The sequence below is a fragment of the Dipodomys merriami genome, unplaced genomic scaffold, assembly GCF_024711535.1.
Source record: "Dipodomys merriami isolate MVZ:Mamm:240054 unplaced genomic scaffold, mDipMer1.0.p SCAF_29, whole genome shotgun sequence".
NCBI lineage: Eukaryota > Metazoa > Chordata > Mammalia > Rodentia > Heteromyidae > Dipodomys > Dipodomys merriami.
In genome coordinates, this window is record NW_027204381.1 from 20,045,086 (window position 1) to 20,067,728 (window position 22,643).

Consider the following 22,643-nt stretch of genomic DNA (forward strand, 5'->3'; position numbering starts at 1 on the left):
TTGGATTCTGAATTTTCTCTTTTTAATAAAAAGGCACCTATAAAACAGGTCAATACAGTACAGGCAGCACAGAGACCCCCGGAACAAGCCTAAAAATTGTTTCAAAATAAAAACGAAGATGTCTTCACATATTGTATTTATATATTTATATTTATATATATATTTATATAATGGTACAAAATGGCGAGGGGCATGGCCATGGATGGAGGGGAGAAGGCTGGCCTGTGGAGTTTCCCTTGGGAGCTAGTGGTAGGAGAGGAGGACGCCAGGAGGGCATGGGGAGAGCCTTTGTGGTCTGAGGCCTCTCTTCGGGGCAGGAAACAGAGCAGGACAGTTTGGGCAGTTGTAGGACAGGGGTGAGGGCCCAGGTCGAGGCAGGACAAGACAGAGTGCCTGCCAGGAGGGAGGGCAGGACCCCCCCACCACACAGAGGCCCCGGCCATGGCCTCTGGGAGGTATTAGGGAGTCAGGGGCCTGCAGCTAGTCCTGGAGAAGGAAGTGGCATGTGACCTGGTTGATGGTGGACCAAGAGGACAGCACCAACTGGGAGAAGTGGGCACTAATTCCCTTTGTATTACAGCTGCCAAGGTGAGACCAGACCCTGCAGGCAGGTCAGGAAGGCTGGGGACGGGCCCTGGGAGAGGATGCTGTCTAGAATGGCCCTTGGCCCTAGGGGCAGGGCAGCAAAGACCCCAGCCAGATAACTGCCCTGCCACCTCACAAGGCAGGGAAGGAAGCAAAAGATCTTTACTCCTGGGGTCAAGTGGGGCAAAACGCCCAGTCATGTATGGCTTTGGCTCTGACCAGTGACGGGCTGGGAACGCTCTGGGAAGAAACAGGGAGAGGACTAAGGAGGAGGCAGTGGCTGAGCCTGGGTGGGCGGAGACAGGTCTGGTACATGGCCCTGAGCCCTGGGCAGAAGGATTTGCCAAGGAGTAGATAGGCAGAGGCAGTGGGGTGCTCTCTAGTTCCGCTTCACATACACACACGTACACACACACACACACGTACACACACACACACGTACACACACACACACACGTACACACACACACACACACGTACACACACGTACGTACACACACACACACACACACACACACACACACACACACACACACTTCTGCAACTCAGTCCTTGGGGGTGGAGACTAGAAAGGGAGGAGGCGGACTGACTCAGCCAAACCCTGCTCCTCTTTGGTGGTTTCTGGGAGAGTTGGGACCCTGGGGGTTCTGTGGCCCAGAGCTCCTGCAGCATCATGCCACCCCCTCTGATGGCTCCACTCAAGGGGGCCACACAGTCGCTGCCCCTTCCTCCTTCCCTTCACCCCAGACTGGGGACAAAGGGCTTCAAGTTCCAGCTAAGATGTAGCAGCAGGGGCACCCAGACACCCACAAAGGGAGGTGGGGCCCCTTGTCACTCCGCAGCAGCAGATGGCTGCCGCCTGGGCCTGGAGCCTCAGCCCGGCTGGAGCTCACCAGCAGGTGGTCTGACCTCATTCAGGTGTGGGGCAGATCCTCTCTCCTTTCCCGGGGTGGATGTGTAGGACGGTGTCTCTGGGTCCAAGGGAATGGAAGGGGCAACTATTTGCAAAGGGGGGAAGGGTTTCCTTTACCCTTCTTTTTTTTTTTTTTTTTGAGGGGGGGTGTGACTTCTATAAAACACAGAAATACAGCACACGCACAAACCGGCACAAAAGCTCAGTGCTCTATTTACAGCTCCGGCTGGCACCTGCCCACCCGGCCAGCTGCCTGCAGGGGTGAGTGAGGGGATGGTGGAAGGAAAAGACAGAAGGCAAAAACAAACAGGTAAGAGCAGAGCAGGGGGGTGGAGCTGAAGCAATGAGGAGATAGCAGACAAAGGGACGGAGGGAGAAGAGACCCTCTCCTCCTCCTCTCCCCCAAGGACCGGAAGCATAGCTGAAAGGCTGGGAGGTAACGGAGGACAGAGGACAGAGGGAATACAGATTCCATAGGAACTGGAGGGGTGGAGGAGGGGCTGTCCTGGTGGCCAAAATGAAGGAACAAACCCCAATCCCCAACCCCTCTCCCCCCCACACTCCGCCACTTCCTCTAAGCTGCCAGCACGTCTGATTTCCACAAATGCCACTCCCCCACACAAGGCCCCGCCCACCCCCGGCCCCACCCCCGGACGCAGACCATCCCACACAGGAGGGAAGAGACTCGGAAGGTTAGCATCTTTGCAGTGTTGCCCAGCTCCGGCCCCGCACGGGGACCACTAGAAGGGCAGGTTGGCCATGCCGCCCGGCGCAGGGAGGTAGCCCATCTGGCTGTCCAGAGACACACTGCGCTGCCGCAGGGGGTGAGACACCATGAGGTTCTGCTGGGGCGGGGGGCCCATGAGCGAGCCCTGCGGGGAGAGCATGTGGGGGGGCTGGCCGTAGACCTCGCCCCCCACCCCCCGCTGCTTCATCAGCATGAAATTCTGCTGGGTCATGAGGCCTTGTGGTGGGGACATGACCCCCTGGTGCAGGCCGTGGGGTACCATGCCCTGCTGTGGGGGCACACCTGTCCTGCCCAGCAAGGACATCTGTCCGGGGTGGCACATGGACATGTTGAGCCCCCGCTGGACTCCCTGCTGGCCCGGGAGGTTGGGGGGCCGAGAGGGGGTCTGCTCCGCCATCATGTTCTGCAGGTTCATGAGATGCAGATTGGGGGGCTGGGCCTTGGGGGGCTGGTTCTCGCTCTTGGGAAAGTACTGAAGGGTGCTGCTTGGCTTCTCAGAGGGGATGATCCTCGACAGGTCGAACTCGGGGATCCCCGTCGGGGTGGGCCGGATCACCTCGCTCAGCTCGGGGTCGTTCAGCACTGATGCCACCCCAGGGAGCACCCCCGGCGGGTAGGCGTCGCCCATGCGCCCAGCCATGCCTTTGCCCAGCAGGTGCTGCTGCGGGGGCATGGGGCCCGGCGGCTGGCTGGGCAGGTCCTCGGGGGGCAGAGGCATGCCCGAGGGGTAGTGCTGCTGCAGGCCGGGCCCCCCACCCGTGCCCCCCGTGGGGGCCATGGCACCATGGGGCTGCTGCAGCCGAGGAGGGAAGGGCATCATCTGGGAGGAGCTGGGCACGGGGCCACAGGGGGCATTCAGGGAGTCTGGGCCTCCTGGGGCCATCATCATGGAGTTTTGAGGGGGGCCCCCTGTCCCCTGTGCATTGGGGTGCAGTGGAATGTTGGAGCCCAGAGGGGTGGGAGAGGGTAACATGGCGGGTGGGGGCTCGTGGGACAGGGGCTGCTGGCCTGGTAGGTTCAAGCCCATGGGGCTCTGGGCAGCAGTGGAGTTCAGGTGCATCTGGTTGGGCTGGTTGTTGCTGAGGCCTGCGGGCAGGGAGAGAGGACAGGGCATTAGGAGCCATTTGCACCCAGCTGGGGGAGGAGGTGCAGATCCCCCTCGGGCCCCACTGCCCAGCCAAGTGGTACAGAGCTGGAATTTTCACCACTGGTGTCCCTGGCCGTGAGAAAGGTTCTAGAAGTGATTAAGCTAGACGCTAAGAGCCCAAGTTCTGCACCCCCCACCCCCACCGCTTTTTATTTTTCCTGGTGTAGGTCCTGGGACTTGAACTCAGAGCCTGGGCGCTGTCCGTGAGCTTTTGTGCTCAAGGCTATCGCTTGAGCCACAGCTCCACTTAGGACTTTTTTGGTGGTTAACTGGAGATAAGGGTCTCACAGACTTTTCTGGCTTTGAACCATGATCCTAAGATCTCAGCTTCCTGAGTAGCTAGGATTACAGGTGTGAGCCACAGGTGCCCGGCTCACACGGATGCATCATCACAGAGCGCTGAGACCAGTCAAGTGCTCTGGGATGGGCTCCGCGAGATGCCTGCAGAGGGTGGGGTGGGTCCCCCAGACCTCACACGGCCATGCCCAGGGTCTCTCTTCCCATTTCCAGGGCCCCCTTCCTGGCCCCGCACCTGGCCCGGAGCCCTGCGGTGGCGGTGGCGGGGGTAGCAGGGGCCGATCGGGAAGCAGCTCGTCGTCTGAGGTGGCAATGGTCTTGATGGCATTGTGGTAGAGCGGGGTGGAGCTGGGCATGGCGTACTTGGACATCTGGGACATCATCAGGGACAGGGGGTTCTGGGAAGGGGTGGGGTCTGGGGAGGAAGTGAATGGTAGGCTGGGGTTCATGAGGCCGCTGGGAGGGTTGGCAGGAGGCGCTGAGGAGCTGCTCCGGGGACCGCTAGGCGGGAGGGTACCTACAGAAGCGGGGAGACAGAAAAACAGCAGGGGAGTGACTGGGGAGGGGAGGCTGAATTTGGCTGCTCGGATGGGGGTGGGGGTGGAGGGGACTGGGGAAGAGGTCAGTTCCAAAAGTCTGCACCTGACTCCTTCGGACACCCCCACATTTCACTGAACACCAAACCCAAGTGAACCGCGGCCCACCCATTCTCCCAGTGATTCGGGCGGGACCGCGAGGCTGCATTTCCCAAGTGTGACCCTTCAAAATGCTGAGAAGGCACACGTGCTCCCCACCCCCACCCCAGGAAAGCCCAACACAAATGTCCCCACCCGCCCCAGCCGCTGCAGAGACCAACCCAGTCCAGGCCCCGCTGGCCAGCCCGGCTGACTCACCCTGCTCCATGCTGCCCAGGGTGGAAGAAGAGTTCATGGGGAGAGGCGGCTGCTTATTCTGGGGGACTCCGGGGCTGGGCATGGCTGTCTTGGGTGAGGCCACCCAGCCCGGAGAAGGCACCGCCATGGAAGGAGACTTGAGCCTGCTGGGTGAGCCGGTGGGCGAACGCACACTGAGCGAGGAGCTGAGGACCTGGGGCGACTTGAGAGGTCCCGGAGGATTGGCGGAAGGCAGGGGTACCATCTGCGAGGGAGTCTGGGGTGACTTGAGGTTGGCGGAAGGTGAGGTGACCAGGGGTGAGTGCACCTGGCTAAGCGTGGGTGACTTCAGATGCCCCATGCCCGGCGAGCCCATCTGGTTAATACTGATGGTCAGGTCTGAAGGCCTTCGGCCGAGGCCCCGGCTGGGCGCAGGATGTACAGGGCCAGGAGGGGCATTAGACACGGGGGGAAGAGGCATGTGGCTGAGCCGGGTGGTGCCCACGGTACCCATGGGCACTGAGCTCTGGTCAGGGCTGAACAAGTCTTGGGTGTTGCCCATGTCCTGAGGCATGGCTTGGTAGGGTCCCTGGCCCCCAGAGAAGCCCTGCTGGCCCTGGTTGGGAAACTGCGAAGGCATGAGCATCTTCTGCGGGCCGCCCATCATGCCGCTGTTGTTCTGGGCTCGCACCCGGGCCATCTCCTCAGGACTGAGGCCCTGGGGTCCCATCATGTCCCCGGGGCCCCGCATCTTCTGCGACATGAGCATCTGCTGCTGTGGGGTCATCTGCACGTTCAGGTTCATGTTCATGTTCATGTTCACGTTCATGTTCATGTTGAGGTTGCCCGGCCCCATGGGCGGGTCCACCTCCCTCAGCCCGGTCTGCCCCATCGGGGGGCTCAGGAGGCCCCGGCCTCCGGCAAACTCCATGCCCATTGGAGTGCCCGCCAGGCCCTCGCCACCAGCCATCTGCCCGGGGAACATGGCGGGGTCCATCTGCCGGTGTGCCTGCATCATCCGCTCCATCTCCATGCTCTGCGCCATGCCGCCGCCCGCCATGCCCAGGGGCCGCTGCATGCCCATCGACCGCTTCTCCAGCAACTGGTGGCGCAGCAGCTCCTCCCGCACCCGGGGGGTCATGAACCTCTCGGAGTCACCCTGCCCACCTGGGTAGGACACGGCGTTCTGGGCAAAATTGCCAGGTCCCCCCATAGGGGGCAAGTCTTCAGTCCAACCCATGCCCGGCCTCACAGGCCTCTGCATGGCATTCATGGGCACCTCCATGGGCAGACTCTGCATGCCCCCGAACCCCGGCATCCGTTGCATCTGGCTGCCTGGGAAGCGAGGGCTAGGGAAGGAAGGTCCACCGCGGAGCTGCATGGGGTCTTGGGCATCCATGGGTCCCCGCAGCTGCGTGCCCATCCCAGGGGGCCACTGATCCCCGGGCTTGCTGTGGTAGGGAGGCGGGGGCCCCCTCACCATCATGCCCCCCATGCCCATCATGTCCTGCAGGGGGCGGCCTCCGTGCAGCCCGATCTGCTCTTCCTTCCGCCGCTTCTCCTCGTAATATTCCTCCTGCAGCTTGCGCCAGGCCACCTGCTCGGGCGTCAGGCTGTCCTGGCCCAGTCTCTGCATCATCATGTTCATCTGCTGCCCCATGTCCCCCCCCGGGGGGTGCCCGGGCACTTCATGCTCCAGCGGGGGGCCCCCCAGGCTCTGTGTCTGTGAAATCATGGACTGCAAGGGCTCTTCATACTTCTTCAGCCCGCTGGGAGGGCCGGAGGGCGGCGGCTGGGGGGCTGGGGGGGCTTGTGCTGGGGGCCCCCCCTCGCCACCTCCTCCCGGGGGCCCCTTGAGGAAGGGCTCTGCCTCTCCGCTCCGGAGCAGCAGCCGCTCGATGTCTCGCAAGGTCTGGAGGGAGCGCTCGCGATGCTCCAGCTGCTCCTTGGACAGACCCTCAGAGCCCGCCAGGCTGCGCTGCCCGTTTCCGGTGGGAGGGGCTTCCCCCAGCAGGGCTGGGCCCGGGGCACCGCTGGGGTCTCCTCCAGGAGGCAGAGGGTTGGTGGCGGTGGCAGCTGTCGGGGTGTTGGGATGGGTGCCCCCGGTCCCGCCGCCTGTGCTGGCAGCGCCCACCGAGTTGGGGGCCAGGTCCTGGCTGGTGTCCTCGGGGGGCCCCTCTGGAGGCAGAGCCGGGGGGGCGCTGCCAGGGGCCGGGGGAGGCGGCAGGGCGGGCGGCTGGGACTGCGGGGTGCCTGCTGACGGTGTGCTCAAGGGTAGCGGTTCTGGGGTGGGTGGCACTTTGGGGGCCTGCAGGAGGACCAAGGCAGGGTGTGAGACAGGAAAAGGGGCATCCCCACCCATCTCCGGGGCGAGCTGGGGACCACACTCACCTGGTCCAGCTTGGCCCGGGGCACATTCTGCTGGTGGTAGGCCAGGATGGAGTCTGCCCGGCCCTGGAACACAGCCTCCGCAGCCCTGAGGAGGCGTTGGCCGCAGACCGCTCAGGAGAAGAAGCAAGCAGACGGGAGCCCACCCGCATTCCCCCCCGCGAGCTCACCGGAGACCCCAGACCAAGGGTGCAGGGCAGCCCTTCTCCCCCAAGGCACTTACGTGTTGGCCAGGTGGGTGGTGAAGACGTACACGAACTGGGATGGAGGCTTTCCGGGCACATTCCCGCCGCCACCCCCGCCTCCCGGGGCATCTGTGCGTAGGCCTGCTGGGGGCCCGTGAGGGGGGCCCGGAGCGCTGCTCTCACTGAGGGGCAGTTGGGCAGTTTGGCCAGGACCCAGCTGTGGGGCCGCCATAGCTGGGTCTGCTACATTACAATCTGCAGAAGAAGTGAGGGAATGTGCATGAAAGGCCCAGATGCTTGGAAGAACCAGCCAGTACCCCCAAACGCACCCCACCCCCCTGCCCCCACCCTAGGGTGCTCCCTACCTTACAACACACCCAGCAGGCTGATTTATTGTCACACCATTGGCTTCTACCCTGGCCTGCCCTAGAGCAGTCTATGCCCACGAAGGCAACAGTGTGGCAGGAGGGGCAGGGGAAGTGTTGCCTGGCACTCCGCTCCATACTTACGGGTGTGATTTTCACGTCACCAGCACATTCCCGGGAGGAAGGCATCACACTCCAGTTTACAGAGGAGGAAATGAGCCTGGCAGGGATGCAGTAACTCACCTAAGCTCATACACCCAGCTAGGACCAGCAAGGCCCGAACTGGAACCCGAAGCCCTACTTAGCTCTGTTCTGCACCATTCAGTGTGGTCCGTGTGCCGTGTGCGTGTGCGTGTGCCTGTGTGCGTGTGTGTGTGTGTGTGTGTGTGTGTGTGTGTGCCTCCACTGACCATATCTGTTTGTCTACAAAATAGAAACACCAGCCCCTGCCTTGCAGAGGACAAGTCAAAGAAATATGATCAACTCTGTCACAATGAAAGAAATCAATCTCAATAATAGAATTAGAAAAGCAGTGTAGTAGCTGGAGCGCTGAAGGCTCATACTTGTAATCCTAGCAACTCAGAAGGCTGAGATCTGAGAGTTGTGGTTGGAAACCAGTCTGGGCAGGAAAGTTTGAGACTTGTATCTCCAATTAACCACCAAAGAGTCAGAAGCGGAGTGGTGGATCAAGTGATAAGAGTGGCAGTCTTGGGTGAAAATTTAAGGAACAGCACTCAGGACCTTAGTTCAAGTCCAGTACCAGCACACATATGTGCATACACATGAAATTAAAAAGCAAAAAAAATCTTTCCTCTGACCTCATAGTTCCACAGATAATCAGTAAGACAATTTCCTTACAGCCCAGGCTGACATCCCAGGAACAGTCAGAAGAGACCAGCTACCTTGAGCACCAAGAAAACTTTTGCTCCCGGGTTATAAACTTGACTCTCACTCAGTCCTACCTTAGAAAAGTTCCAAACTGGTCACTAATGACTCAAGAGGCCGGAGCCATTCTCATGCCAAGAAAAACTAATCGAAGGGCCTGCGGACAGTACGGGACAGTCCCGCCTGAAGCCTCCTGGGGGCCAGGGCAGCATACCACCTTCCCAAGGCCCAGCATCGGGTTTCCCTCCTTGATACACCCCATCATAACCCTGCTCTGGACCCTGTCTCTGGACTTTTGCATAGGAGAGCAAAGCCAGAAGTCTGCAAAGACTTGAGAGCTGGCCTTAATACATAAAGACTGTCCTGAAGAGGAAAGTGTAAATTTAGAACACGCATAGGACAAGCTATGGTGAGGGTTTATTTCACAAAGGAACTTTGTGATAATGTTCTAAGTGTGTTACATGGATCAACTCATACCTTATACCGACTTTATGAGGTAGATGATTTTTATAGATGACAAAACTGAGGTCTTTTCCCATATTTACAGATAGCAAGTGCACTCTTGGAATACAAACCAAGTCTGACCTCTGAGCCTAAGCTATTAACACCTACATTAATTTGCCCCTCCATTAAGGAAGGATTCAAGAGGCCAAGTATTAGTGGCTCATGACTATATAATCCTAGCTACTCAGCAAGATTATACATGAGGATCACAGTTCAAGTGGCAGAGCACCTTTATAACAAACATGATGCCATGCTTTAAAAAAAGAAAGAAAGAAATCTTTAAAAACAGAATGCCAGCACACTTACAATCCTAACTATTCAGAAGGCTAAGACCTGGAGAATCAAGATTGGAGGTCAGCCAGGGCAGAAAAGTCTTCAAAACTCTATATCCAATTAACCAGCAAAATGCCAGAATGTAAGTGTGGCTCAAGTGTGGAGTTCCAGCTCCAAGCAGGAAAAGCTGATGGACAAGGCCTTGAGTTCAAGCCCTTGGTAATAGGAAGAAAGAGGAAGGAAGGGAGGGAGGGAGGGAGGGATGGAGGGAGGGAGGGAGGAAGGAAGGAAGGAGGGAAGAGAGGAAGAAATGAAGGAGGGAAGAAAGAGAGGGAAACGAAGCAAGCAGTATACCTAACACATTCCAAGTACTAGGCATGGAATCTTCGCAATTTCTCTTTTAATCTCCCTGTCTTTCAAAATTTCTACAGCGATGCAGTCTAATGTTACAGAAGTGAACTAAGGATGGCGCTATCCCTGAAGTGTTCAGCCGAAGACTATGGGCCACCAGTCAGTCCCATGGAAGCAGGAGCAGACCTAGGATGACATGGCTTTTAAAGTACCAGCCAGCTGTTCAGGCTTCTAATATTGGACCCTCTCCAGTATGGTGCACTCACTCCACATGCTGTTTCCACTTCTGTAAGGGTTGTATCTGGTTCTGCTCATGGGAGGTACGGATATATGCTGATCAATTAAAGAGTAAGAGGAGTGTGCATCCACTGCTCGTCCTGGTGACATACACTGGGCACATGCCAGGGTCATCAGAGGTTAGAAAAGGGCACGGTAGTGAATCACATGTCTCTCACATGCAGGCTTAGCATGGCTTTGAATAGCAGAGCCAACTGTCCTGCTCCCAGGGAGGGTGGCCCTTTCCTGCCCTTCCTCTACTGACCAGTAGGTGGCAGCATAGGCCAGCCGTTCATGGTAGAGGTATAGGTGAGATGGCCAGGAAGGAACCCCAATCCACCAGAGTCCTTCGGAAGAAGGGCCCTTGAGCATCCAGAAGACAAGGGCTGGGCTGTCTGTCAGTCCAGGGAAGGACTGAGTCTGAGAGGTGGGATGGAAGATCAGAAGCTTGAGCTTGGTCTTGGCTATGACTCGCAACTCTGTCCTCATAAAGTCCCAGGTGGGAGAGAGGCTCCCTCAGGGCAGCCATGGAATCCTGGGAATCCCGACATCAAGAGTACTCACTGTGGGTGGCCCCGATGGGCTTGTCATCCTCCTCACTGTCGGGGCCAGAGCACCATTCGTCCCCGCTGTACGGCTGCTTGCGCTCCAGCACACACCGCCGCTTACTCCGAGGCGCCACCTCTGCCCAGACCAGAAAAGGAGTGAGTGCCCAAGAAGGCCCACTCCTCCCATATCCAGAGTCCCAGAGCCATTCTCTGGGCCGCCTGGCTCCCGAGGGCACTGCCCAGGCCATGGTGGGCACTTTGCCAGTCCCTGGCCCCCCCCCACACCACCATTTGTTTCTGATTTCTCTCTCCAGCCCCGGTTGCCTGTTTCCCCTCCCCCCCCCATACCAAGCACAGCATAATCCCCAACCACAACTGGTTCTAATTAGGGAGGGGAGGGGAGGGGAGAGGAGATGAGGGAAGGCCTCTGCAACTCTTCCAGGCCTCAAAGCCTGTTCCCTGAAAGGCTCCTACCAGCCAGGAGGATAGCAGGAGGCTCTGAGGAGGTGTGCAGGTCTGCTCCTCCCTCTCCCCTCAGGCTGCAGTGGGGATACAGGGGCGCAATGGGGACCAGCCCTGCCCCTAGGCAGCACCCTGGTCAAGCCCCATCCTGAACCACCTGGTTGGCCGACAGGGTGGGGGTGAGAGAAAGGTGTTCTGGTGAGAACCAGGGGAGAAGAACCAGGGACAAGAAGAGGCATGGCCTCCTGGACAGTTTGGGTCTTGGGCTGTGGATGATGTAAAGATCTTTGGGGCTCAGGAACTGGGGTACCTTTAGCCTCCGAATCCAAAGATGGGGTCCCAGCCTCCCGCTGCTCTCCAGAGTCCACCGACACGCTACGCTCCCGCTTCACCTTGCCCTTGAGTGAGCTGAAGGGGGGTACCCCTGCCTGGGGGTTCTTCAGACTTGAGTTGCTAGGTGAGATCTGGTTGGCCTTGGCCCCATGGCTCCCTGCCCCCACGCCCTTGGAGCCCAGGTTGCAGGTGGGTCCTTGGTTCACATTCTGGTGCTGTGATTGGGCCCCGCCATTCCCTGTCTTGCCATGATTGGTCAACTTATTTTCTGGGTGCATTGGTTTGGCTGGGGCAGGGGGGCAGTGGCCGCGGGGGGACAGCGGCGGGCTCCCTGGAGCTTCTCTCCTCCTGGGGTGGGGTAACCTGGGAGAAGGTAGGAAAGACAAAAGGTTAGCCTCACTGGGGCCAGGCTTCCCGGACTTGGAACTGCCCCATCCTGCCTGGTGGGAGGGGAGGCTGGGTGCCACCTCAAGACCACCTGCCACCCCCCATCTCCATCCATAGCTCTTTAACAACAAGCCGATGCCCCCCCCCCCCCCCGTCCACCTGGGCAATCTCTTCCCATCTATACCCCTTCCCAACTCAAGTGAAAACCAGGATCTTCTGGGTTGGCAGAATCTGCCTCCCTGTTCCCCCCCACCCTAATACCCATCAGACTGCACATTTCCCTGGCAACACCTGACCCATCCTTTGCCCCCTCCCCCTCTAGGGTTTGCTGCCTTCCAACTCCTTTCAAGGTCCCAAATCTCAACTCTCCTCTGGTGTCCCAACACCAGAAAGGGGAGGGCTACAGACCTATGAGTCACCCAGTTCAGGTCCCAGCCCTATTCCCCAGGGGAGGGGGGGGTGGGAAAAGCACTCGGGAGAGTGGTACCCTCCAGCCCAGACGGCTCTGAGAACCGGAGGGGAAGGCCTGAAGAGGGTGGGCCGGCGGGCTGGAGCTGGAGGAGGGGGGAGGGGAGTGGCATGTCAAGCAGACACGATTGCAGCTAGAAGCCAAGGATTCCTGCAGCCTGGGCTGCGGGCCCTTTAAGCTCCAGCCCGCTCCCCCCACCGCCTCCCCCTCCCCGGAGACCTATTAATAGCCGCTGGAAAGATCACATCACGGGAGAGGATATTTATCCCCCCTCATTCCACACCAGCTCAGATTTATTTCAGCTCGGCTGTCCTGCTGCTGCCGCCTGGCCCTGTCTGCCCGCTTCTTCTGGGGAGGCGGAGAGAGGCAGGCACCACCCGCTCTCCACCTCCCGCCCCTACACTGGCACTGAGGCCAGAGGGGCCCAGCGGACCCCACCCCAGGGGCAGCTGGGGTCTGCGATCAGGCTGTAACGGTTTTTGGAGGGAAGAGCTAGAAGGAACCCAAACGCAGGCATGGCCGGCTGTCAGTGCTCTCTGCCCCAGGGCCCCGGCGCTAAGGCTGGGGTGCAGATCCTGCCCGAGCCAGGCCAGGCCTTCCCAGGCTGCCCCCGCCCCCCCCCGTGGCCTGGGAGCCCCCTCTCCAGGCCAGCACAGGCCAGCGCTGGCGCGAGGCCCCCCGGCCCGCGCTCCACACACCCCGCCCTCCAGTCACCCACACACCTTGTCTTGTTAGCCAGGATCCTCATGGCTCCCAAACACAGTGGGACCACGGCCCCTGTGCGTGCCCGGGGCCCAGCCAGGTGCTCGGTACTGGAGCTCGGACTGCAGCAACAAGCCCCAAAGAGAAAACTTGTGACTTGGGGAGAGGGGGAGCAGGGCGGGAGGACAGAAGGGAGGACCCGACAGGCCTGCGACTATCGAGCGGGCGAGGGCAGGGGGGTGGGAAGGGTAGGCTACCAGCCGGGGTCGCGTTCCTGGAGGTCAGTCGGGTCCCCATCCCTCCCCCACCTTGCCCTCGAGGGGGGGGGGGCTGGCGGTCCCGGGCCAGCAGACCTCCCCGCTGGGTTAAGGGGGCGAAGGTGGCCGCGTGGGGCGGCCCGGGCCCCCGGGGACTCCCCGCGGCCGGACACGCCCCTCACTCGGGCTCGGGAATCCCGCGGGCCCCGCCCCAGCGCTGCGCCCGGGCCCCGGGGCGCCGCCGCCACCGAGGGGCCGGGGTGGGGGCGCGGCCCGCCCCGCCCCCAGCTCGAGGCCTAGCCCGTGCCCATCCCGGCAGGCCCGGGCGGGCAGCGCGAGGCCCGGCGGGGCCCCGGGGCTGCAGCTGGGCTCTTCTGGAGACCAGCAACGCGGGCTCGGATTCCTCCCCGACCGCAAGAATGCAGCCGCCCCTCCCCCGCCGCCCCCGCCCCTCCGGCCGAGCCGAGCGCAGAGCTGAGCGAGCGGGCGAGCGACAGAGCGGGCGGCAGAGCGGGCGGCAGAGCCAGCGGGCAGCAGCCAAGAGCGGGAGGCGGACGCGGCTCGCGGCGGCCCGTGGGCCCCGCACGCCCCAGCGCGCGGACAGACACGCGGGCGAGCCCCGCGAGGGCTGCTGCGCCCGGCCCCGCAGGGGCCATCGCGGCCGGGGCCCGCCAGGCGGCGGCGGGGGGGGGGTGGCGGGGAGGAGATGGGGACCCACAGACACCCCAAGTGTGACTCACACACACGGCTCACACGTGGACAGGGAGACAAAGACACGCACGGGGCCCAGGAAACTAGAAGCGCGCTCGCGGCCCGCCAGCCCTCGGCGGTGTGCGGGCCCCGGGGACCGACCGACGGACGGACAGACAGACGTCCGCCAGCGGGCTGAGCCAGAGCTGCTGCCCCGACTCGTCGGGCAGATGAGGAGACTGAGGCCCGGCCACCGGGGAGCCAGAGAAAGTTGGGTTGGAGAGTCACAAAGAAGCAGGCGGAGGCCGCCACGCAGCCCCGCACGCGGCCGCCCCGCGCGGCCCCCACCCGGCCCCGCCGCGGGTCCCCGGGGAGGGGCGGGGACGCGGCCCCAGCTTCCTCCCGGGACAGCTCCTGCCCCACACACCCGCGCACGCTCCCGCGGCTCCCGCCCGCGCAGCTGCCGGGCCCGGGCTGGGGGTGGAGGAGCCCCACCTGCCTCCCCGTGGGCGCCTAACCCTGACTTCACCCCGAGGCGCAGAGACCTTCCGCGCCCCAGCCTCCTCTGGGGGAGGGGAGGAAGGCTCCAAAGTCCAGGGCCCAGTGGGGTCACAGCCGGCCTCAGCCGTGCGGCCCCAAGGGCTCACCTTCATCCCCAGCTGATCCCTTTCACAAGGAGGAAACTGAGGCCTGGGCAAAGGAAGTAGTGTGCCCTCCGGCCAGGTGATAGCACGCGCATGGCAGAACCCCCCTCCCAGGCACCCAACTCATCTCGCTGAGCCTGGACTCTGCTCCGAGCTCACGCCGCCGGCTGGGTGGGCTTCCCCATGCCAGCGGCCGCCTTTAGTCTCTGGGGGCTGAGGCAGGGCAAGGGCAGAGGCTCCCCACTACCTTTGATTCACACCCTCAAAACCAAAGACCTAGAAAATTGGAGGGGGGGCTATTAGGAAATCAGCCCACTCCAGTGGCCCCAGGGAGGCCAAGGCTTCTTCCCAGAATCTTAGATGCCCCCCACCCCACCCCTAGCTCCCACCCAGCCTCAGGGCCAGCTGAGTCACGCAAGGATGAGTCAGGACTTTCCCATCTCACACTTCCCCCTACTGCCCCTCAAGAGCAGGCCCCAGCCCCTAAAGATCTCCTCCTCCTCCCCCTCCACCACCTAAAGATCTCCTCCTCCTCCCCCTCCACCATCCCCTCCTCCTCCACCACCTCCTCCTCCTCCTCCTGCACCACACAATCCCTGAAGACACCAACTAGGCGGCCTGGCCTTGGGAGGCAGGAAGGGCTGGTTCCTGGAAGGGTCGTTCTCCAGTAGAGAATGAAGAAGCCTTCCACTCCAGGAGCTCCCAAAGATTGGAGAAGGGAAATGGATGGACCTCTGGGAGTTTGGGCAGAGGTGACACGTGCTGGCTCACAAACAGGAGCAGGTGCGAGTCACCAGAGGAAAGGGCAGAAAGGGCCGGAGGCATACCCAAGAGAATGTGCCTGGGGCAAAGTGGCTGAGACAGGAACCTGAAACTAGGGCGTGGTGGTAGTGTTCTACCCCAGTTTTGGGGAGGCTGAGGCAGGAGGATTGAAGAGTTTATGGTGAGACCGTCTCAAAAAATGAAAAAGAGCGGCAGCTACTCCTAGTCACATCAGGAGGTTAAGATCTGAAGATCAGGGTTCAAAGCCAGATAAGGCAGGAAAAATCTGGAAACTCTTTTTTTTTTTTTTGGTCCAGTCATGGGGCCTGAACTCTGGGCCTGAGCGCTGTCCCTCAGCTCTTCAGCTCAAGGCTAGTGCTCTACCACTTGAGCCACAGCGCCTCTTCTGGTTTTTTTTTTTTTTTTTTTTTTTTTTGCTTATGTGGTGCTGAGGAATCGAACCAGGCAGGGCCTCATGCATGCAAGGCAAGCGCTCTACCACTGAGCCACCTTCCCAGCCCAAATCTGGAAACTCTTAAACCAAAAAATCTGGAGGTGTGGCTCAAGCAGTAGAATGCTAGCTTTGAGTAGAAAAGCTAAGTAAGGGACAGCACCCAGTTCAAGTTCAAGCCCTAGTACTGGCACACACGCACACACACACAAAAGACTATAAAGAGCCAGAGTTATTAGCCCCCCACCCCTTCCATCATATGGGGGTGGCAGCGGCATCACACAGAGCCTGAAAGGTTAAAGCAAACCTGACCCCTGCTAGGAGAGACAGCCAAGGAGGCGTGGTGCCCAGAACTTCCAGGCGTTCAGCACCAGCTCAGCTCAACACAATTGCCCCAGGTAGGGTGGCTTTCCAGACTCCAGCCGCACCCGCCTGCTTCCACCCTGCCCACTTCCACATTGGGAGCCTCAGCTTGGTGATCAGCTGGCCCCGCCAGTCTCACTGCTCTGCTTAAAACTACCTCAGTGGTAGAGCTAGCACGTGCACAGTCCCAGGTTCAATCCCAGCTCTGCCAAACAAAACAGAAAAACCAGTGAGCCAGTGGCTCTCGCCTGCAATCCTAGCTACTCAGGGGCTGAGATCTGAAGATCACAGTTCAAAGCCAGCCCAGGCAGGAAAGGCTATAAGACTTTTAACTCCATTGAAACATAAAAAGAAAAAAAAGTTGGGCTGGGAAGGTGGCTCAGTGGTAGAGCGCTTGCCTTGCATGCATGAGGCCCTCCTCAGCACCACATAAGCCAAAAGAAAAAAGCCGGAAGTGGCGCTGTGGCTCAAGTGGTAGAGCGCTAGCCTTGAGCTGAAGAGCTGAGGGACAGCGCCCAGGCCTAGAGTTCAGGCCCCACGACTGGACCCCAAAAAAAAAAAAAATTGGGAGTGGAGCTATGCCTCAAGTGGTGGAGCGCTAGCTAGCCCAGGGACAGGGATAAAAATGAATAAATAAACACAAAAACCCCACACAGGCAGTGAGGAAAGGCTTTGGAAAGCCTCATGTGCAACAGCCAGGCGCTTCTAGAAAGAAAAATGTACAACTAGAACTCCCTGTCATTCGTGACAACACACCTCTGCTGGGGGCACCAGGAGCAAAATCCTTGACATCTAGCTGAAGATCTACCCCGCCACCCCCAGACAACAAGGCCTCAAGGACCCCTTTCCCCTGGGTATCAGGTCCCTGGTCCTTAGGTCTCCTGTATGGTCACTTCCTCTTCCTGAGCTGGTGGCTCAGTGGCTGGGTGGGGAGGTCACAGATTTACAGCCTAGCAGGAAATCTGCTCAAGGACCAAGGTGCTACTCTGGGACCCTCTGTGTGGGAACTTTTGGGCTGGGGGGGGGGGCTTCCCCTGGCCCTGGTTCCTAGCAATTCTCCCCACTTCCTCCTGCCCCCCCCCCGCCCCCACTGAGAGAGGAGTCCATGCAAATCAAGGTTTTGCTTGGGAGGTTTTGCCTGGGAGTTTCCAGCCCCACCCCACCTGTATCCCCAGGGTGAGGCCAGGCAACCCCAACCCTGCTGGGGCTGACCCTAGAACCTTCCAGCCTAGGCCCTTGAGCAGGGTGCCTGGAGGAGAGTCATTGTGCCCATGCTGGGTCACTGTCCCTCCCAGAGCCCGCAAGGGACAAGTGGCACTGCCTAGGCAAACCTGTGGCACCTCGCTTCTCTTGGCTCCTGTAAGCCATTACCGGGTGGCCTCTGCCCTGGCAGTGGGGTGCCCCCAAAGACTGCTGCCCAATCCCTAGCTGCTCCCTCCCCCAGAACAGAAGGGTGGGGGGCACAAGGAAACAAGACAGGGCAGGAAGCCCAGGCAGGCGGCGGGCACTCTAGGCCAGGCACAAACAGCCAACACAGGAAACCACAGCCCACCCCCGCCCACCCCACCCGCCCAAGGCTCTGGAAGAGAAGAGTGCCAGAAGCTTGGTACCCCAACGGAGGCCAGGGGCAGGGGTTAGCCCGGGCCAAGGGAGGCGCTTGACGCTCCCTAGCCTTCTCTCTGCCCCAGACCCTACCTGGGGAGGGGGAAAGGAAGTCAGGCTGGCAGCGATGGTGCTGCCTCTTTAAATCCACCGAAATCCTGAGCTAGGCCCAACCCAGCTCTGGTTTCACAGGAAGGAAAGGAGCTGGGGAGCCAGTAGGGCAGGCGGTGGCGGCTGGAATTAGCCCCACCAGCCCAAATATATCTGGTCTCCTCTAGCCAGTCCACTGGCACTTCCTGGCCCCTGGCACCTGCACCGGCGTGGGGGTGGGAGAGGGTCTACCTGGTGGGATGGCCTGATCTCAGGAGGTGGCTGCTGGCTGCTGGCTGCATGTAGGTTAGGGAGTGACTTCCCAAGTCTCCATTTCCAGAAGCGGGTGAGAGGGGAGCACAGGGCAGCTCCCTGGGGACCATCACCTGGCCTCAGCCCTCCAAGGGGTTAATCTGGCCCCCTCTTTGGGGGGGGGTAGGGGTGGCTGAGGAACCTCCTCCAAACTGCCTGGCTGTTGGGAACAATGGGGCCATTGTGGGAGGAGTGGAGTGCGGGCAGGCTGCTGGCACGGCCGGCACGGCACACCACACCACGGGGCGGGACCTCACCCAAAACCTGCCTGCCGCACTCTGCTCTCTCCCAGGTACTGCCAGAGGCAGACACATCCTTCCAGCCCCATCACTGCCCCATCACCGCTGCCGCCGGCGCTGCCGCCTCCGCCGGCTGCCTGGCCCAGCCTGGCCCAGCCTCTTGGCACCCGCAGCACCTGGAGGGCCATCGGCCTCTGCCCACGTGGCCATGCCGACTGCCATGACCCTCCAGGAAGCAGGGGCCTGTGGGCCAGGACCAGGTGGGGGTGGGGTGCTGAGACAGGATGTGTGCCTGTGATCCTCCAGTAGGGGAGACAGGAAGGCCAAATGGGGTTTCTAGTGTCAGTCCTGGCACCCTTGGGCAAGAAGGGCTTAGGGGATCGGGAGGGCAGAAATGGACAGGGTCCCTGCGCCCAGGCTTCCTTTCCCACACACCCATCCCAGAAGAGATCTGGTGCCCACTGCAGCCTCAAGACTGAGGCTGAGACCCCAGGGGCCATGCGGATGCTGTGGCATGAGAGCTAACTGTGCAGGCAGGCAGGCAGGCAGGGTACCAGACCCCTCCCACCCCTTCTGGGGTATGGGACTTTTGGCCATCCCTTTCTCCCTCTGAGCCTGTTTGCTCATCTGCAGAAACGGGGATAATTTTAGAACTAACGAATGGCATGCCTGAGTCCTACTATCCTGCAACAAACTCTGTCTGGCCCTGACGCTCTCTTCTTTATCCCTGGCCACGGTCCCCAAATATGCGGGCATGTCATAAAGGTACCTTTGGTGAAGGCTGTGATCATCCAGATGTTTGTGCTTTGAGTAACTAAGTACATGGGGCCCAGGAGCATCTTATTAGTGTTTCCACCGCTTGTCCCCAGCTCTCCTGGAACAGGCAGGCTCCTCCGGGAACATGCCCCCAGGCATTCCTGGATTCACCCTTCTCCAATCCACAGCAAGAAGCAAGAACGGAGAGAGCATCTGTGTATCTCCAAGCCCCAGAGGCAAGTGGAGGAGGGATTTCCCTCTCCCAGGTCTGTAACCCATCCACCAGGCACTCCTCTGCTTGTCTGACCCTTTTGGCAGCTACCCTAAAGTGTAGTAGAGGGCCTGGAAGACAAAGAAGGGCAATCGATAGGCACTTCTGGCAAGAAAGTAGCCCAGGGAGAAGACCAGAGAGGGCTGTACCTGGGGGGGGTGCATGTGCCCCCAAAGGGTTAACAAGGCCCTAAAAATAACCTGCTCCCAGCAGGACCCGCTGATCAGAACCCTCCAGCCATCTGTTCCCATTTTCTCCTGTTCACATTGGAACATCTGAAACCGGCCCCAGAGCCCCAGCCTGATCCCAAAAATAGCCCCAGCCTGCCCAAGGAACAGGCCCGGCGGCTGGGCACAGGAGGCACAGCTCAACAAGGAGACATGGCTCAGGCCCATGAGCCCTGACCTCTAGATCTATGAGGGCCTGGGGAGACAATCAAGAACTCTGACCACCCCTCCTCGTATCAGACCAGAGAGAGCACCTACCAGCCAAGCCCCGGCCTTAGACCCGGGAACCCCAGCATCACAAGCACAAATTAATCCCCAGAAAATGCCAACCACCTGTCAGCATGGTTCCCCCTCACCTGGGGGCACTGTCAGTCAATCTACCACCCACTCCCATCCCAGGATCTTTGGGAGCCCTTGGCACCAACGGGCGTTCAACATTGTCCTCTGGCCCAGGGCACACAGGGTCAAGGCAAGACTCTCCAACACGACCAAACACCTAAGCAGCTCCAGGGGAAGGATTCTGGGATGTCCTGGAGATGCTAGAAATGCCTATAGAAGCTCGCTCTCCTTCTGGGCTTGGAGAGATGGCCCCTCTCCCTGCCCACCTGTGGCCAGCAATGACAAGTACGTCCACCTGTGGCCAGTAGTGCCAAGCATGTCCACCTGGGCTTCTCCACCTGGGCACTGGCCCTTCACAGAAAGAAAAAAACATACCCAGGCAGGGACTCTAGGGGACCCTGAGTGTTGAGACCGGCCTCACAGATGACATCCACGGCACAACTTCATGCTGCCACTTTTCTCCCCAAGGAAGGTCCCTGACCCCTAGTCCAGGAAGAAGAGGAGGTGACCACGGGAGCCATTTAAGGACAGAGTATCTTGTTCGGTCCAGTGAAAAACCAGAGCAGCAGGGGATGGATGGTGGGAGGGGTGCTAAAGCTCAACTGAGCAAACAGCCAGCCCTGAGGGAGGGAGGGAGGGAGGGAGGGAGGGAGGGAGGGAGGGAGGGAGGGAGGTGGGCTGGACTGGCCCTGAAAAGTATAAGTTTGGAGCAATAATGAAGAGACAGGTGCTCAGCCTCCCCCAGGCCCTTCTCCAGGTGTCAGCTGGCACCAACTGTGAGGAAACTGAGGCAGCAACAAGGTGAGTCTTGGAGTGACTTAAGAATCCAGGAAGGGGCTGGGAAGGAGGCTTAGTGGTATAGTGCTTGACTTGCATGCATGAGGCCCTGGGTTCGATTCCTCAGCACCACATAAACAGAAAAGGCTGGAAGTGGCATTATGGCTCCAATGGTAGAGTGCTAGCCTTGAGCTGAAGAGCTGAGGGACAGTGCCCAGGCCTAGAGTTCAAGCCTCACGACCGACCAAAAAAAAAGAATCCAGGAAGGCCAGGTCCTGGTGGCTCATGACTGTAATCCTGGCTACTCAGGAGGCTGAGATCTGAGGATCATGGTTCAAAGCCAGCCCAAGCAGGAAAGTCCCTGAGACTCTTATCTCCAATAAACCACCAGAAAACTGGAAGTGGGGCTGTAGCTCAAGTGATAGAGTGCTAGCTTTGAGCTGAAGAGCTGAGGGACAGTGCCCAGGCCCAGAGTTCAAGCCCCACGACCGACAAAAATAAAGAGTCCCGAAGTGTATAGCACTATGGGGGCTGTCCCTTCCCCTCTATCAATCCTTCCTTCACTCCAGTCCCTGGGGTGCCAAGAGTTCCGGCAGAACCTCTACTAGTAATAAAGAAGAGGTCTCTACCACTAATTGAGCATTTACTCAAACCTTCCACAGGCATTATCTAGTTTAATCTTCAAAACAACACTACTAAAAAAGTACTCATTTCTTGTTCTTTTTATAAATGAGATGGCTATGTGACCAGACTTGAACCCCTGGGATAAAGGAGATCCTCCTATCTCAGCCTCTGCAGTAGTTAGAATTACAGAACACGACCTCACCCAGTCTTAGAAGAAAGAGGAGGCACAGGGAAGTGAAGTAGCTTGCCCAAGACACACAGCCTACAATCAGGAGACACTCCAGTGGTTGGGTTCTTGGCCAGGGCACCACACATGGAATCAGCTCTGCAACCCCAAGAGAATGAAGGTCCTGTCCAGCCTCACCCTCATCCCACACACGGTCGCTCCATGCCTGCTGGGTACCGGGTCCCACACTAGAGGACACACACAGTTCCTGCCCGGGGAGGAGATCAAAGGGAGCACACTGCTCTCCACCCCCTCCATGCAGGTGCCTGGCCTGGCCCTGAGCTCCGACAGAGCAAAGTTCCCGGGCCTCCCACTACTCAGCCTCCCCCTCCCCCAAGGGTTACCTCTGCTGACATCCAGGTCCCCAACAGTCAGCAAGGTCACAAGGCAAATGTCCAGGACAACTGCTCTGGCCCCCTGCTGAGAGATGCCCTAGGCTAGGAATTACTCAGCTGCCCCCCCTGCCCCAGGTGGGGGTCAAAGGTCAAGTGGGACTGGCCTGGAGTCCAAGCCCTGCTTTCTGGCCCCATGCTCTGCCATACCTGTCCACTGCTCCCCATTTTTTTTCACTGAGTTGGAGGCACGGCAACTTCCTCCCCGTCTCTGAGGGGTAGTAGCCCGTATCAGGGAGAGGAGGGGCAGATGAAAAGCCCAGAAGCCCCCACACCCGGGAGAAGCATCTCCTCCTGGCCCCTGACTTCCCCCAGCTCTCCCGAGTCAGACAGGAGCCAGGAGCCAGGCCCACAGGAGTGTTTGTTGTGAATTCAGGGAGTTGTTGCTAAGTAAGGAAGGAGGGGAGGGAGGCGCCTGTGTGTGTGTGTGTGTGTGTGTGTGTGGTGTGTGTGTGTGTGTGTATGGTGTGTGTGTGTGTGGTGGGTGTGTGTGTGTGGTGGGTGTGTGTGTGTGTGGTGTGTGTGTGTGTGTGTGGTGTGTGTGTGTGTGTGTGTGTGTGTGTGTGTGTATGAGACCCATGTCTCCTGTGCCTATAGAATCGGGCAGCAGAAGTAGCCACTCGGCTTTGACAAAGCCTCATAGAGCCTGGAGCCAGCGAGGGAGCCAGTACTTGGCATAACCAGGAACTGTAGCCTGCCCTCGGGCACGGAGCTGTCTCCCCACCTCCCACCAGGGGAAAAGATGCAGCTGAGAAAAGGACTGGAACTTTCACTGGAGCCCAGCTTTAACCCTCCTCATCCCAGCCCCTCCCCCACCTACTGCCCCCCCACCAGTCTAGGTGCAAGGCTGTTTGCCCCCCAGGAACCAGGGCAGGCCCCCCCTCTTCTGGGGGGAGGGGGGGAAAGAGGGAAGGCAAGGCAAAGTGAGGGC

The 22,643-nt window shown here is 59.8% G+C and overlaps 1 protein-coding gene across 5 annotated transcripts in view; it reads right to left on the reverse strand.

Moving 5' to 3' along the window:
* Nucleotides 1-22,643, reverse strand: part of LOC138838994 (B-cell CLL/lymphoma 9-like protein) — a 29,617-nt gene continuing 6,974 nt past the window's right edge. For 2 of the 5 annotated variants that reach the window (XM_070038624.1, XM_070038623.1), the window contains 7 exons: nucleotides 11,110-11,495; nucleotides 10,354-10,473; nucleotides 7,174-7,390; nucleotides 6,954-7,038; nucleotides 4,584-6,870; nucleotides 3,926-4,207; nucleotides 1-3,332 (listed from right to left, as the gene is read on the reverse strand). In XM_070038624.1, the coding sequence (XP_069894725.1) occupies nucleotides 2,239-3,332; nucleotides 3,926-4,207; nucleotides 4,584-6,870; nucleotides 6,954-7,038; nucleotides 7,174-7,390; nucleotides 10,354-10,473; nucleotides 11,110-11,410 (4,386 nt within the window). In that variant the 5' untranslated portion in view covers nucleotides 11,411-11,495 and the 3' untranslated portion in view covers nucleotides 1-2,238. Of the gene's footprint in view, nucleotides 3,333-3,925; nucleotides 4,208-4,583; nucleotides 6,871-6,953; nucleotides 7,039-7,173; nucleotides 7,391-7,644; nucleotides 7,720-10,353; nucleotides 10,474-11,109; nucleotides 11,496-12,710; nucleotides 12,813-21,862; nucleotides 21,966-22,643 lie in introns of those variants that run through there. The other 3 variants (XM_070038622.1, XM_070038621.1, XM_070038625.1) reach the window with 3 other exon arrangements.